This window comes from Podarcis cretensis, assembly GCF_951804945.1.
Source record: "Podarcis cretensis genome assembly, chromosome: 16".
Taxonomy (NCBI): Eukaryota; Metazoa; Chordata; class Lepidosauria; order Squamata; family Lacertidae; genus Podarcis; species Podarcis cretensis.
Genome location: NC_137186.1, coordinates 44,169,550 through 44,186,437, shown reverse-complemented (window position 1 = coordinate 44,186,437; position 16,888 = coordinate 44,169,550). Strand labels below are relative to the sequence as shown.

At 46.3% G+C, this 16,888-nt stretch overlaps 1 protein-coding gene across 1 annotated transcript in view; it reads left to right on the top strand.

Annotated features, from left to right (window-relative positions):
- The window catches only part of MYO18B (myosin XVIIIB), a 303,099-nt gene extending 286,940 nt beyond the window's left edge, over window positions 1-16,159 (top strand). Inside the window, exons 44-45 of the mRNA XM_079957728.1 lie at window positions 11,097-12,391; window positions 15,973-16,159. Coding sequence (XP_079813854.1) covers window positions 11,097-12,390 — 1,294 coding nt within the window. The 3' untranslated portion in view covers window position 12,391; window positions 15,973-16,159. The remainder of the gene's footprint in view (window positions 1-11,096; window positions 12,392-15,972) is intronic.
- Window positions 16,160-16,888: the final 729 nt, after the last annotated feature.

Sequence of the window (16,888 nt, the reverse complement as noted above, 5' to 3'; positions counted from 1 at the left end):
GAGACAGCACACTTCCCGAGACATCTTGTCAGGCCCACATATCACTGCTTCTGTTCCCCTCAGTAGGCAATCCCCTATCACCACTACACGCCTCCTCTTAGGTCTGGTCAGGGTTCTTCCGTGAGCTGTCCGTTCCAAGGTCGCCTGCACATTCCCTGAGGACTGACTTTGCTGCTCGTCTTCATATACCTGATCGACTGTAATGAGGGAGAGATCCTCAAATGGAGTCTGCTCTTCGTCTTCCATGCTAGGGGAGAGGACCTCAAAGCGATTGCGTATTTCTAAACAATCAGAGCGAACCCTGGGCCTCCTACTTCTTTGAGTCACGTTTCTCCATATATCTGGCTCCTGTGTTGGTGAACTAGCCTCCTTCTCAGGGGAGTCCCCTGTCTCCTTGGTGGAGACGGTGTGCTCTGTTGCTTCCAAGAAGAGCTCCAGCTCTCTAATTCTTTGGAGCGTAGCTACACGTTCCTCCAGTTGCTGGACTTTGTCTTCTAAGAGGGCAATCAACATGCAATTGCTGCAGGTAAAGCTGCCTGCAACCTTTGGCAAGATGGCAAACACTCTCCATCTTGAGAACATGTCGTTGGGGGTGACTACAGCGGTCCTCTATCATCCACCAAGTAATTTCAGCTTAATAACTGCTTTTGAAGTAACTTCTACTGCATGACAATGGGCTTCCCTGGTTTATGTGTTGCATGTGCAAAGATGGAAATAAATCTAGGTTTCCTTGCCTACAAGACATGAGCAGTGTGTGCAGGTGGTCAAAGAGCTGGTGGAGCCTGGCAGGAAGAACTAACCATGAAGCCCCAACACAACCACAAAACCCAGGGGGGGGGGCTTTGCCCATTTGCCCTTCCTCAGCCCAGGGGTGAGATCTTTCTTCCCCCACCCACAACCGTGACCCTTAATCTGTTCCAGCATTCCCCAGCCTGGTGCCCTGCAGATGTGTTGGACTGCAACTCTCATCTGACGGGTCTTGTAGTCCAAAACATACACTGAGCAGCAAGGGGACAAGGGTAGATCTGATTCTGGATGTGCACAGACTGGGGGTGGTGGGACTTTAAGCTGAAAAGCAGCTTCCAGGGCTTTCAATCCTTGGCATGAGATCTTGGTTGTATGAAGCTATAGAGGCGGAGGGATTTCTACAGTGCCATGGTCATTTTGGGGAGATCAGACCTAGCAATTTGGAGATTTGCTTCCCAGAACTACTTTGTATTTTTTTAAAAATGTAACATTTAAACCTTTCTGCTCAGCACTGGTCTTCATATTCCAAGGATGCTACTGCTTCTGCCTCCCACTCAAACAGAAATTATGTAGCACCGCTTGGTAACTGACCAAATTTGGGTGTGTAGTGCCATCACTGAGGACTAGTGAGGGCATTTTAAGCAAAGGTGGTTCATTTGACACTCCTGGTGAAAATCGAAGGCATCATTTGGCACTTTGAGAAAAAAATGTTCATGAAAATCAGAGCATAGATTTGGTTCAGCCACATCCACTTCTAGACAGTGAGCTCAGAACTTTCGTACATTTAACTTATGTACATTCAGTTTTATGTATGTGGCAAAAATTAAGAAAAATTAAAAAGAAGGCAGAAAAGGAGCAGGATTCTGGGAAATATGACTTTGGCAATCCCACCTGCCATTGAACCCAATAGGTTTTGACTATACATGATGTTGGCTTTAGTCATGATCCCTGGAAGCTGCTGGCCTCCTGTACTGTACATTTCTCCACTAGCCCAGAAAGGACTAGCCACCCACTCAAAACGTGTGCTGTGGGTTAGTTTAAAGAAAGGCAAGTTATGCCTTTCCTCCCTGAAGGATAGAGAAGGTACCTAGCATAGTGTCTGAACAAACAAAGAACAGGAAAGGAATGACAGGCTGATTTCATGATATGACAGGACATTTCTTGAAATGGCCAGGTGGGTATGTCCTGATTTGGCCCAGACTGCTCCAGAAATGCATCTTGCACAGTCATTAGGGTGGGGGTGAGGAGAAAGCATGCATCACTAGAGATGGGAGTGCAGGGGATTTGTTCAGCTCATATTTTAATTAACAATTTTTTAAAACAACACTAAAAATATAGCCCTCCTTAGAAATTTGCACTTCTCCCAGTTTGACAGTGCAGTTCTCTAACCAAAAATTGTGCAAAAATGTGTGGATTAGGGGAAAGTGTGCCTGAAAATGCATGTATTCATGAAGGTAACCTTTTATTTTGTTTATGGGGGAATTACATGTGGAAATGTGTGTGTTCAAGGAAATGGCTTACAAAAATGTGTGCATTAGGGAAATGTGCATATTCAGCATTGGGTGGGTAGCTGTGAGGGACCCACAGCTCTGGCTTTCTCAGAAGGTGTGGAGTTGGAGCAGGTATACCAGACAAGCTCATTCAGAGAAATTGCAGGGGGAAGGGATTGGGGTCACATTTTGGCTTATAGCCTCTCCCACACCCTTACAACTTGGGTGAGTCCAGGGGACCCTGCTGGCTTTGGGCACAGTCAAACTCTGTGCGTTTTACCCAGCCCTGGTAAAGACTGGGTTCGTTTTCATCGTTGGGTGCTTCTTGCCACTATGGTGCCCAAGAAATGCCTCTTGTTTGCTGTGCATCCAGAGGGGAATTTCCCCATCTGTTTGCTTATTCTGCCCTTTGCTGAGCCAGATCCGTTTCCGTGTGTGTGTGTGTGTTTGTGTTGTCTCAAGAGGTTTCCGCATGTAAATTTCCTTCCAGGTCAACCGTGCTGGGTCTCAGTGTGCCCAGCATTGTCTGTGAGATTGCAGGGTGGCATAAGGTTGCTATGGCAACTACATCTCTTCTCCTTAGCTAGAAGTGTTGATTACTGTCAAGGCTAAATCTTGAACAACTGTATTTCTGGATCGAGGCTCCTCTCCAAAGCAGCAAAGTGCTTGTTCTGGGGAATGGGGGAATGGTTTCAGAGCATCTCCCATATTAAAAAGATGACACAAAGGAGAGGATAGGCCAGCCCACTTTCCTGCAAACACAGAAGATTGATTCTTTTATGGGGGGGGCATGTTTTGGATTTAGCAAGAGGCAAAAGGCAGCAAAAATGTCCTTGTCAACAAAGGCCTTGACCCAAACCTCTCTCAATGTGCAGAATTTGCAGGAGGAAATCCTCATCTCTTTACGCAGCTCAGCTGACCATAGGAGCCAATTCCTAGGGGCCGTGGGGGCTTTTGCACCAACAATAAAATATTTGAGGGGGCTGGGTCCCCACAAAGTTGATGGGCATTCCCATTCAAATGGTGTGTGTGCACTGCGTCATGTGGTTGATTATGCAGGGTGGGGCTTACCTCCCCCCCCCCAATATTTTATTCAAGTTGGCACCCCTGCAGCTGACTGAACCTCCCTAATCGCCTCTGCCTTGCCTAAAGGTGTACTGTCTCCAGAAATTTTGAAGCAGTGGTGTGGGGGGGATACATTTTATCCTTTGTTTGGGGGGAAATGGAAATTGTCCTAAACATTGAAAAAATGCAATACTTTGTAAAAGTACTCCTTACCTATTGAAAGTCACGTTGTTACTTGTTATATTTTCCCTGTTTAGGGAAGCTTTTAATATTTCATGAATTAGTACATTTTAATGTTTTGTTGGAAGCTGCCCAGAGTGACTGGGGAAACCCAGCCAGATGGGCGGGGTATAAATAATATTTTATTTTATTTTATTTTGTTCAACATTATAAATATTTCATAATATCTAATAATTTAAAATCCCACCCAAACAACAGTTTTTCAAAGGGAAGCCCAAAAAACATGGGGGGGGATGAGAAAGTGGTTTCCCCCCTGAAATTTCATACCCACCCCCACACGGGGCCTTGACCTCTCTAGCCTGGCCTCATGTGGGAGAGAGATTCCCTGGGTATCCAGAGTCTCATGTATGCGCTGTGTGGACCTTTGGGCACATCAAGTATCAGGAAATGCTCCCTTTAAGATTCCAAGCCAGCCAGCACCCAAAATACCTCCAGCATACCGTTGAATGCTGAGAAGATTTCCACACACCCCAACCATACTTAGAATCATAGAATTGTAGAGTTGCAGAGACCTGGGGGTCATCTAGTCTAATCACCTGCAATACAAGAATCCTGTCCACAGCCATGGGCATAGCCAGGATTTATTGGGGAGGCAGGCTTTATGTTAGCGGGGGGCAGCACCGAGTCATCTGTGATGCAATTGGTCAGATAGGTATTTCCCCCCCTGGCTACATCCATGTCCACAGCTGTCCCTGGGTGGGCTCAAACCACCAGCTTTCTGGTTAGCAGTCAGACAGACTGAAACCATTTGAGAAGAAGGGACAGAGAAGTCAGCTTGTTTTAGTTTCTCTCAGTATTTCCAATCTGAAGTTCAGTTTGTCATATTTTTGCATCAGGTTGCATAAAAAAAAGATGGCCAGAAAGAGAAAAATTTCCATACAAATAAAATAACAAAGAAGCACTAAAATCAGATGCAACATAAGACTCATCAAGAGAAGATGAAACAGTTACACAATTTTTTCATAAATCTGAGGGGTTCACATACAGAATTGGCAAGTGGAAGGAATTGCTTCCTAATTACTAGCAGTCTGTTGCAATTTTTTAAAAAAGTCCTCTTGAAATTTGTTGTATGTTGTATGTTGTATGCAATTTTAACTAATACATGTATACATGCAAGCAGGTTATCCTAATACAATTCATTTTTTATGTAACTTCCACTAATATATCCAGTTTTATACACATTTGTGTACAAGCTACGTATAGGGGGCAGGAGAATTGCATCTGAAAATTCAGAGAGTTGGGAATTTTGAAGCCTAGTCATGTTTTGGTTCACATACTGCTTCAGGAAGAGCAAGTCAGCAAACCAAACCCAATATCTTCCCCATCTCTGCCCACAAATGTCTGTCATCTTCTTCCATGAGTTCTGCAGGATGCTCCTGTTTCCATTCCCTTTCTGAGGCTTCTCTGAGTTGGTCACTGACTTGGTCACAAACCCCTTGACAGATGGTCAGTGTTTTACCTTCTTGTTGGTTTTGTGAGGCATGGGGGCCGCTGCCTGCAAGGCCCTTTCCGCCTGGCCTAGGAGGCGAGGCCCAGACTCACCAGCCCTACTGAAGAGGCTCCTCATGAGGCCGGAGGAACATTGCCCAGCTATTGTTTTATTGATTTATTGATTTAATATGCTGTACACCACTTTGAGGTTTTTTTAAAAAATATAAAGCAGTAAAGAATTTTTTTTTAAAAAAAATTGCTTAGCTGGGTGTGTTTTTTTAGAATACAATATTCCTTGAGACTTGAAAAGGAGGCACATTTTTAATAAATAAAATGCCCACAGGGGACGGGAGGCTTTTTCTCCAACTCTGGCACTTTTTTTCATAGCTATTCTAATTGAAGATTAAGATTAAGGCAGGATATAAATATGTCAAATAAATAATTCAGCCATTTGTGATTACCTTAATGATGTTAGAAATTACTTTCTACAACACAAGGAACAAACTGCAGACACCAAGAGCCATTTCCAATGTAAATATTAAATTTAAATATTAGGCTTCCTCTGAGAATTCTGTACATGTACTTGGATTGTGAGGATTCAAAGCACTGAAAGCATTCAGAGGTAGGATAGCCTCACCAAATGTAGCACTCAGCTATCAACCACGGTGCCGTTTGTTCAATGGTTTTTCATGTTCATCTTGGGTTCCCTCCCGTCTGGGCTGCAGCCACTACCAGAGAGTAAAGCCCACTGGCAGCACTGCAGGGCTGTTGTGTTGCAGTTGGACAAAGGAAGGGGTGGGAGAGGCTCCTTTCAGCATATCCCCTTCAACCAGCCGAAGGGTCTCTGCCAGAGGCCAATGGAGGGTGTGGTCACAGGGAAAAGTAGGTGGATCAGTGCATGTAACGCGGAGCTCTGTGCAGCGAGACACCTTCTGTCCACACAAAAGCTGGAGGGTTTTGTGAAGACCCCACTCACACCTCTCTCCTTCCAGGCAAGCAAGTTCAAGGACACATCCCAGTGAGTCAAAGGTTCTGGAGGTGGATGCACTGCACAGCTGGGGAGGAGGCATGTGCCCTGCACAGTGGGCACCACTAAGCAAGAGTCCTGGAGGCTGGATAGATAGGCTGCGAAGGCTGAGGCTCCCCACTCCTGGGGCAGGCATGCCATTCTCAGATTGGACGTGGGGCAGCCATCAGGAGTGTGGCGGAATTTGGAGAGATTGGAGAGATAGTAGCCAGAATTGACAGGACAGTCTTAGCCTCAGCCATCTCACTTCTAGCATCAGAAATAAATGGGTTTTCCGAGAGTGTGTGTGAGAGAAATTTTCAGTTGCTGGATAAAAGGAGGTATTGCCAAATCTTTTTAAAAAGTTTATCTCAAAGTAAAATTCTATTATATGACCAAGTGATACAAAAGGGGTAGTGTTCATTACTTGCAAATCTCAAGGTATTTTGACGGACACCAACTTGGACAACCGTAGAATCATAGAATAACAGAACTGTAGAGTTGGAAGGGACCCCCAAGGGCCATCTAGTCCAACCCCCTGCAATGCAGGAATCACAGCTAAAGAATCCCTGACAGGTGGCCATCCAACCTTTGCCTAGAAACCTCCGAGAAAGGAGAGTCCACCACCTTCCAAGGGAGTCTGTCGAACAACCCCTACCATCAGAAAGTTCATCCTCGTGTTTAGTTGGAATTTCTTTCCTTGTAATGTGAATCCATTGGTTCAGGTTGTTTATAAAGACTCTGAACAACAGGCCCAGGGCAGGACTTGCTACTTTTTTCCAGGATAATGAGGAACCGCTACTAGTGAGTACTCTTTGGGTTTGGTCAGTCAACCAGGAACAAATCCACCCAACAGCTGCCTCATCCACCCTGCATTTTGCTAGCTTCTCCACAAGAATATCATGGGGGACTTTGTCAAAATCCTTCAGGAAATCGAGATACAAGGTGCTGGACTAGATGAGGTGCTTTTGGCCTGATCCTGCTGCCGGGCTGTTCTGATGCTCAGCAGCTACATTCAAAGTCTTACAAGAGGAACAGATATCAATGGGCTGCTGAGATCTTTCAAAAAGGTTGTCAGAAGGGGGGGGTGGAGTATTTATGTAAAAAGTATAGAAAATATTAATAGCTACAATGAATATGTGAAACAAAGCTGGGAAAGGGAAGGTATGAACAAAGTGACAGAAAAAGATTGGCTTATAATAATAATAATAATAATAAATTTTATTTATATCCCGCCCTCCCCAGCCGAAGCCGGGCTCAGGGCGGCTAACAACAATAAAACAGTGTGACATTATAAAACATTATAAAAATGAATTAAAATCAAAATTGATGGCAACCATAAACTAAAGCTTTGTAAAGATTGCCAGAGGAGGGGGTCAGGCTGCGCCCTGACCAAATGCCAGGTGGAACAGCTCTGTCTTGCAGGCCCTGCGGAAAGATGTCAAGTCCTGCAGGGCCCTTGTCTCTTGTGACAGAGCGTTCCACCAGGTTGGAGCCGCAGCCGAAAAAGCCCTGGCTCTAGTTGAGGCCAGCCTAACCTCTCTGAGGCCTGGGACCCTCAAGGTGTTTTTATTTGAAGATCGTAAGTTCCTCTGTGGGGCATACCAGGAGAGGCGGTCCCGTAGGTACGAGGGCCCTAGGCCGTATAGGGCTTTGAAGGTTAAAACCAGCACCTTAAACCTGATCCTGTACTCCACCGGGAGCCAGTGCAGCTGGTATAGCACCGGATGAATGTGATCTCTAAGCGAGGACCCCGTAAGGAGTCTCGCTGCGGCATTCTGCACCCGCTGGAGTTTCTGGGTCAGTCTCAAGGGCAGCCCCACGTAGAGCGAGTTACAATAATCCAGTCTGGAGGTGACCGTCGCGTGGATCACAGTGGCTAGGTCAGGGCGAGAGAGGTAAGGAGCCAACTGCTTAGCTTGGCGGAGATGAAAAAATGCCGCCTTTGTTGTAGCTGCAATCTGCGCCTCCATGGAGAGGGAGGTATCGAAGATTACACCCAAACTCTTAACGGACGGTGCTGGCACTAATTGCACCCCCGCAAGAGATGGGAGTTGCCCCCTCAGTCCCATGTCGTCCCGTCCCAGCCAGAGGACCTCTGTCTTCGAAGGATTTAACTTCAGCCGGCTCCCACGTAACCATCCAGCCACAGCCTCCAAGCATCTGATCAGTGTGTCTGGGGCCGAGTCCGGGTGGCCGTCCATCAACAAATAGAGTTGGGTGTCATCAGCATACTGATGGCAGCCCAGCCCAAAACTCCGGACAAGCTGGGCGAGGGGGCGCATAAAGATGTTAAAAAGCATCGGGGAGAGTATTGCACCCTGAGGCACACCACACACCAAGGAGTGGCGGGATGACAATTCCCCCCCAAGCGCCACCCTCTGTCCCCGACCAGAGAGAAACGAGCGCAGCCATTGAAGGACTGTGCCCTGGATCCCCACGTCGGCAAGGCGGTGGTCCAGGAGTTCGTGATCGACCATGTCGAAGGCTGCTGACAGGTCTAGAAGAATCAGCAGCCCCGACCCGCCTCGATCCAGCTGCCTGCGGAGATCATCTGTTAGGGCGACCAGAGCCGTCTCGGTCCCATGACCAGCGCGGAAGCCGGACTGGAATGGATCCAGAGCTGATGTTTCATCCAGAAACCTACCAAGCTGTTCAGCAACCGCTCTCTCAATCACCTTACCCAGGAATGGAAGATTCGAAACCGGGCGGTAATTGGATAGATCTAAGGGATCTAATGATGTTTTCTTTAAGAGCGGGCGCACCACTGCCTCCTTCAGTTCCCCTGGGAATGTCCCGGTGCCAAGGGACAGATTGATGATATCCCCCAGGGGGGCCCGCACCTCTTCTGGACACGCTCTAATCAGCCAGGACGGGCACGGGTCGAGAGGACAGGTGGTGGGCTTTCCAGCTCGGAGGAATCTGTCTACATCAGCTGGGGATATCCAGTCAAAGTGGTCCAATACTGAACCCGAGGACAGTCGAGGGGCCTCCAGTTCCTTTATTGTATCCAAATTGGCAGGGAGGTCATGGCGGAGCAACAAGACCTTCTCCGCAAAAAAGCTCGCAAATGCCTCACAGCTGTGTGTCAAATTGTTATTTAAATTTGGCTGTCCTTCGAGGGACGTTAAAGACCGAATTATACTAAATAATTGTGCCGGGCGAGAGCTAGCGGATGCAATGGAGGCCGAGAAGTAGGACTTTTTAGCGGCCTTCACTGCCATCTCATAGGTTTTCATAAAAACCCTATAAGATGTTCTTGAGGCTCCGTCACGGGCACCCCGCCATACTCGCTCTAGCCGTCTGAGGTCCCGCTTCATTTTCCGGAGCTCCTCGGTAAACCAGGGAGCCCGGTTTCTGCGGGGTCGCAGAGGGCGCTTAGGTGCGATCTCATTGATGGCTGCCAGGAGCTGGGTATTCCAGGCCTCAACAAGCTCAGTCAATGAGTCGCCAGGGGGAGAAAGGTCCCGCAAGGCTTGACGGAATCTATCAGGGTCCATCAGCCTCTGCGGGCGAGCCCAAATTGGCTCGCCACCCAAGCAGGGTGGGGGTGGAACGTCAATCCTGGCTTTCAGAGCATAGTGATCAGACCATGGCACCTTCATCGAAGGAAACATGATCACATCTATACCGACGCCAAAGATCAAATCCAGCGTGTGGCCTGCTTGATGTGTGGGGCCCGAAACAAACTGGGAGAGCCCTAACACACAAAACACAAAATAACTGGCTGTTGTCACCTTCAGGAGAATTGTTATTTTTTTGTACCTGAAGTGTCCAATTCAAAAGAGGAATGGGAACATATGCTGGGGGCATGCATCACTTATGAGTATCCCCAAATAATGAGTTATATCAGGGTGATATACTGAGTCGGATTGCGCTGCTGCTGTTGAGGATGATCAGGACTTCCTGATGCCCAACGTTCTGAGTCCCTCTGTTGCCTCAGTTTCCCTTTAAGTTATTTGTTTCCCCTTTTCTTTTTTGAGAAACCAAACCAAACTGACAGTTTTCTGGGAAGGTAGGAATAATTCTGAAGAAATCTTTCAGGAAAAACTGGAGTTTGTACAATTCTGAAACAGTTATACCCAGGTGGTGGAAGATTTCGAGCCTTTCAGGACTCTTCCCAGCCCAAACTCTTTTCTGTGCTCCTTGAGCAGTTTTTTGTCTGCCTTGAATGTGTCCTTGAATAATGTTTGATTGTTTATAAGAGATTGTTTAAACCACCAACTTGTTTGAAAAAATAAAAAATATTATGGGGGTGTGCAGTGCGTTTTTCTGGGATTGCTCAAGGGTATGTAGTACCAGGACCTCTCCTGCCCTCAAAAGTTTAAAGTGTGACACTTACGGTAACAACTTAATGGAGAGTACCGGCACCTTTTTTCCTAAAAGAACAAAAGCACTGAGTAAAATCATTTACATATCATAGAATCATAAAACGCAGAACACATCACCAGCACTTAATCAAATTAATTCTCTAAAAAGCACTTGGCAAACTTGTGCCCACTTTCCACAGGAACATTGTGGAAATGGCTAGCACTGCTTGGTTCATGTAGAAACTAAATTTATATGTCTCTTGGATGGAGGTGCAGGGAATGTCTTGCTGTGCTTAAAAACCTCTGGTTTTTGCATGCTTCCAATATCACCTACTGCATGAGATACATCTGCTGCCCGCCCACTGCTTGCCATTGGCCCCACCCACTTTTGCCCTCCAGCCCTGCACATCACCAACACGTGGCTCCTGGGAGGAGCTAAAACCCTTGGCTGACAAGGGCTGCACTCCACCCCTGGTCTATGGACCTTTTAAAAATCTAATATGAAAGGTTAAATTGGGACACTATCCATAGGAATCAATTACTGTATTTGCATTCCTGTATGCTTTTCTTGAAATCATAGGGTTGGATTCAGACTTACATAACTCAGAGTAGACCTACTGAAATCAGTAGGCCTTAAGTTACCGGACTAAGTCTGGATCCCTCCATAGTGAATTTGTAAATGTGATATGAAGCCATTCAATAAAGACTTCTTTTCTTTTTTAGTTTTAAAAATAAATTATGGATGTTGAAGTCTGTTGTCCCATGTAATGCTTTGCTCAGTGGCTGTTGTTTCACCTTTTGTCCCAGGATAAACAAGGATCAAGAAACAAGCCAGCAGCTGTCTCCCTTAGGTGCAGAACGAAGGGGATATGGAAGGAGTGCAGGGGGTACTGATTTTGGCAAAGCTAATCAAAGCCCTTCCTTCGGTACCCAAAGACCAGATTATGGGAAACCCATTTCAAATAAGGAGTTTTTCACTCTCCAAAAGTTAGGAGCTGTGTCTCCATCCATTACGAGAAGGATGTCCTCTCCAGCAGTGGCAGAAGAGATGTTATCAAGTCCTTTGTCCCCTTCTGTGCTCAAAAGGGTGTCCCCTTCAGCAGAAGACAAGTTGTCACGCTCCTCCTCTGCACTTTCTGAATATGTTGAAGAGCTGCGAAGAAAAAGGCTGAAGGACAAAGAGCCAGGGAACTTAGTGTTAGATGATGCCTCCTCTTTGCCTATTTACCAAACAACAGGAGCCTCATCCCTTAGAAGATGCAAGACTTTGAAGGATGATGAAGATCTCCCAGTAACTCTGGAGGGAATTGGTGAAAGTTCTCGAGCTGGCCTGGTCCGCTCCTCTAGTTTGAGGAGCATATCATCTGAGAGCATGGCACGGCCAAACCTCTCCCCAGCTCTGAAAAGGGTCTCCAAGTTTGGGTCCTATGACTCTCTCATTCAGAACATAGATGACACCTACTCAAAGCTCAGCTCCCCAGCCCTGGGTGGAGAAATGTTCAGCACTTTGCGACTTAAACCATGGAGAAGTTGCCTGGAGGCATCCCTGGAAGAAACAACAGACACAGATCTAGGAAAAGAACCTCTGGTCTTTCAGAACAGAAGATTTGGTGATGTTCCAAGTGAGGGAAAGGAAACTGATCCACTCTCTTGGAAAATACCAACTCTGAGCTATGAGAGGAAAATGAATGATGACTCAGATGACTTCCTTCCAGCCGTCCGGAAAGGCCAGTCAACCAGCAGCCTGGCCAGAGGTCCCAAAGAGAGGAGAGAAGGCCAGAGGCCCATGAGTGTCCGTTTTGAAGACCAAGTCTCGCCCAACCACACTTTCCTCTCTGAGATAAAGGCCACTTTATCACCAAGTCCAAAACCCCAAGAGGACCCTGGAAACCTCTCTGACTCGTCTTCGTCTTCTGGCTCAGTTGTATCTTTCAAAAGTGCTGACAGCATCAAGAGTCGGCCAAGGATCCCGAGACTGGAAGGGGAAGGATGCGTTGGGAAAAGAAGCCCGGAGGGCGCGAAAGATGACTGGCGGTCTGAAGCCGAGGGGAAGGAAGATGATGTAAACAGTATCATGATGAAATACCTAGGAAAAGACTAAGGTAAAGTGCTGGCATCTTTCATTTCATTTTTTTCATTTCACTTTTAATTTCTTTCTATATTACTATACACAAGGCAGTTTAGAGCAATATATAAGGAACACACCTTATAATAATCTGATCCAATACAAAAAGTCATAGTAAAACATAACTTTAAAATAGAATGACTTATATCAAATAAAGTAATATTCAACAATCTGTTAGAATAGTACACAATAAAATTAACTCTCAAACCACCAGCAAATAATAATTAAACAGAAATTCACTCTTAACCATTACAATAAATGATTACTAAACTATGATAAATAAAAATGACTGCAAGTCACAATGCATAAAATACCACAATGCATAAAATAGCACAAATTGAGCAACAAAGACCCACAAAACTATTTCCCCCTTTCCCCTTCCCAGCTGCTTCTGCTGTTCTTACAGTCCTGCCCTAGGAGAGGCTACTTGCTCAGCTGGGCTTGGTTGAGGTTGGGGAGGCAAGACTCTTTCTCCCTTCTTTGCACTTCCTCACTGAGGAAGCAGACTGCTACTGGATTACTTTAGAGTCTTTCTATAGGTTTTCTTTTTGTAGACTTTTCCAAACAACTTCCAGCCAGGAGCCCTCTGGACAGCACGTTTGCATTCCTCTGTCCTTTTAGTAAAGGAGAGATGAGTGGATTCTGGACACCAGTTTTCCTTCTAATAAGTGTTGACTTGTGCCAATACCAATATTGGTGCAACTATTGTGCACTGCTCTGGTTCGCCAGAAGCGGCTTAGTCCTGCTGGCCACATGACCCAGAAGCTGTACGCCGGCTCCCTTGGCCAATAAAGCGAGATGAGCGCCGCAACCCCAGAGTCGGTCACGACTGGACTTAATGGTCAGGGGTCCCTTTACCATTACCTTTTACCAAATATCTCCAGGTCCTTCATACTTAGGCAGGGGTTCATGTGCCCAATTGCATTCTTTACAGAGTGATTTTCTTGGCCTGCACCATCTGTGCAGCAAGGGGGCAACAGCTGCATCCACATGATGCCATTATTCAAAGCACCTTCTTCCTTTCAAAGAATTATGGGCACTGTAATTTACCCCTCACATAGCTGCAATTCCCACAACCACACAACAAACTACAGTGCCTGGGATTCTTTGATAGAAAGAATGTGTTTTGAATGAGTGTGTACCCAGCCATAGTCTCAGTAGTTTCTCCACAGCTCCACAGCCAGAGCATTTTCTAAGAAGTGTTGCAAGATCTTCTGGTTTGGCCTGAATTTTTTAATGTTAATGAAGCTGAACGTTTGAAGATTAAGACAGGGAAAAGAAAGTACTTATTCACACGGTATATAGTTAAACTAGGAAACTCCCTCCCATATGAGGCCGTGATGTCTCCCAACCTAGACGGCTTTAAAAGAGGATTGGACAAATGGATGGAGGAGGAGAGGACTATTGAAGGTCACAAAGGAGTCTATGCTCTTCCTCCACAGTTGAAGGCAGCGATGTTTCTAACTGCCGGTTGCTGGGGCCCCCAGGGTGGGAAAGGGCTCTTTTGCCTGTGAAAAGAGGATGTTGGGCCACATGGGCCCCCACTGACCTGATCCAGCGGGTTCTACTTATGTTCTTATACTTTTATACTTTTTGTGTGGATGCAGTTCCATGGGAAGTTTTGACTTAGTTTCAAAATTTGTATTTTTATAGCTCTTCCCCGCAGGCCCAAAGACTGGGGTGGGGGTGGCCATATAAGTCAATGTGCACATAAATAGAAGTACAGTACTCTTCTGTACCCACAAAGCTTTATATGGGAAAGCAAGCTCTAGAGGTGTCGCATCACACACATTGGAGTTGGTTTGTTTTTTTGCTCAAAGTGTCCACCAGCTCCAAATGTTTCCATTTCTTGGTCATGTCTGCCATGAGGATTTATTTCTCCAACTTCGGTTGTAGCTCCATTTCCCAGATGTATGGACACCCCAATGCTGCAGTTAAGTGCTTAAAACACATTAGAAAACATTTTGCGAGGAGGCTGCCTTTGGAGGACATTTTCACAGGTCCTGCTGTGATCAAAACTGCTGAAGCAACACCAGGCAGCTTGGATGTGTTAATAAAACATTTCTTTATAGGAAACACCGTCTACATAACTGAAAGAGCCGTGTTTGTGTGTGTGTGACTTTTGTTTGAAGTTAGTTGCAGGGAACTGGGGTTTTAGTGGGGAGGAGATGGAAACTTACTCTCATCCCTGGAATCTGTTGCCCCAAAAGTGTAAAGATGGAAAGGGCAGCCCAAAGCAGTTGTGGGGGGATTTTTCTTTAAAAAAAAATGCAAAACAAAATATACAAGTGAAGTTGGAATGTACATTTTACAATGTCCCCCACCCCCTAACTACGGTGCTTCTGATCCTTGTTACAGAAGCTCTGAAGAATCTACAAATATTGGGGGGGGGGGCAGAACAGCAGGTCTTATGAGTGAGATAGCACAATACAGCACACAAAGCTGGCTTTAGGCAGTCATTCAAACCCACCAGCTGCTGTAAGCTCCCTCCATTCTAGTCTGGACAATGCAGCCCCTGTGTCCTTTGCATTCACCCCGGATGAAATATGAAAAGCAAGGCAACTGGAGTGGGTATCTTTAAAATAGTTTCAGCCACCCGCCTCCATAGCATTTTGGAACTGGGTGGGACCTTAGGAGGTCATCCAGCTCAACCCGCTTGACAGATGGCTGCTTGGCCTCTGCTTAAATGCATGTGAAGGTTCTTACTCTGCCAAGAAACTCCTCCTGTTAGCAAGTTTTCCTCATGCCTAGAAGAAATCAGCTTCATTGCTGCAATTTCCACTCAGAACAAGCCTGCTCCCTCCTCCTTGTGACAGCCCTTCATATACTTAAGGCCATCTGCCATTGGCTCACACACTCTCCAGCTGCTCATACTATTAAGCAACCTGCACAGCTCTTTCATGGGACTTGGTTTCCAGACTCTCCACCTTCCTGGCATCCCACCTCTTGATACATCTGGGTTGGTCACTGTTCTTCTTGAAATGTGATGCCCAAAACTTGACAGGACAGGACTATGACTGCTAGTGATCTGGCCACTATGTCAAAATCATTGCTGGCTGGGGCTGATGTCAAAAACATCTGGAGGGCACCTGGTTGGTGAAGCTGGCATCCACTTTGCTGAGATGAGATGATTTGTTCCATCTGCCATGCTTTAATATTCCTAATATCAATTGTAGTTTCCTCTCCTTAGCTTGCTGGCAGATGAGCTCATTAAGAGCCAGTTAAGAAATTAAATCTGAGCAGCTCAGATTTTCGCAAATGTTTTCATTTAAATGCAAGTTGTGTGATGTTTACAGGGGACCTGAGATGGCTTTGAACATTTGGCTTTTCTTGTGGAAGCACACATCTTGGTAAGTTCACCTATGATGATGATTGCAACATTAGGGCTGAATCCCAATGAAGGTGGGAGATCAGATTTTCAAAATGAGATGGACAGAAACAGGGAGGAAACTGAGTCTTTAAATTAGAAAGAGGTGCTGGCAAATGTGAATAAATTTCAATTCAGTATTTCTGGTATCTACATTCCCCCCTCCCTCCCCCTCTCCTTCTCCTCTCCAGGAGCCAAGCTTTTGTCTGAATCATCACCATCCAGGCATCCTTGTCGGTTCCAGGCTCTGGCTTCCCCACCTGCTTTGGAGGCACCTGAGTTTCCTAACCCAACAAGGCACAACAACACATGTGTATGTAAGAGAAGCGGGCTGCGCTCTCTCTTTGATTTATACAAAATAAAACATTTTGCTTCTTGCATCTGAGTTTTTCCTCCTCCCTCTTTCCTGTCTGTGCTCAAGATGGCTTCAGGGAACCCTTCATGCTCTGAAAAATCCTATTGGGATTAGGAAGAGCCAACCATGGACATGACGTAATAGAAACCTAGGCAACTGGTCGGGCCACTGGTCCATCTAGCTCAGTATTGCCCACACTGGGCCACTGGGCCATCTAGCTCAGTATTGCCCACACTGACTGTCAGCAGCTGTGCAAGGTGCCAGGCAGGGTTCTTGCCCAGCTCTTCCTGGAAATGCTGGAGATTGAACCTGGGAGCTTCTGCAGGTAAAGCAGATGTTCTGCCAGTGAGCGACAGACCTGCATCACCAGCCAGTGCCCACTACTAGAGTGGGTGGCGCTGTGGTCTAAACCACTGAGCTTCTGGGGCTTGCTGATCAGAAAGTCAGCAGTGCAAGTCCGTGCAACGGGGTGAGCTCCCGTTGCTCTGTCCCAGATCCTGCCAACCTAGCAGTTTGAAAACATGCCAGTGCAAGTAGATAAATAGGTTTCCATGCTCTCTGGCACTCGTCAATGTGTCTCATTGCGCCAGAAGCACTTTAGTCATGCTGGCCACATGACCCAGAAAGCTGTTTGTGGACAAATGCCGGCTCCCTCGGGCTGAAGCGAGATGAGTTTGACTGGGCCTAACTGTCCAGAGGTCCTTTACCTTCTTTACCGACTGTCAGGGGCCCCAGAGAAATGCCCTTCCTAT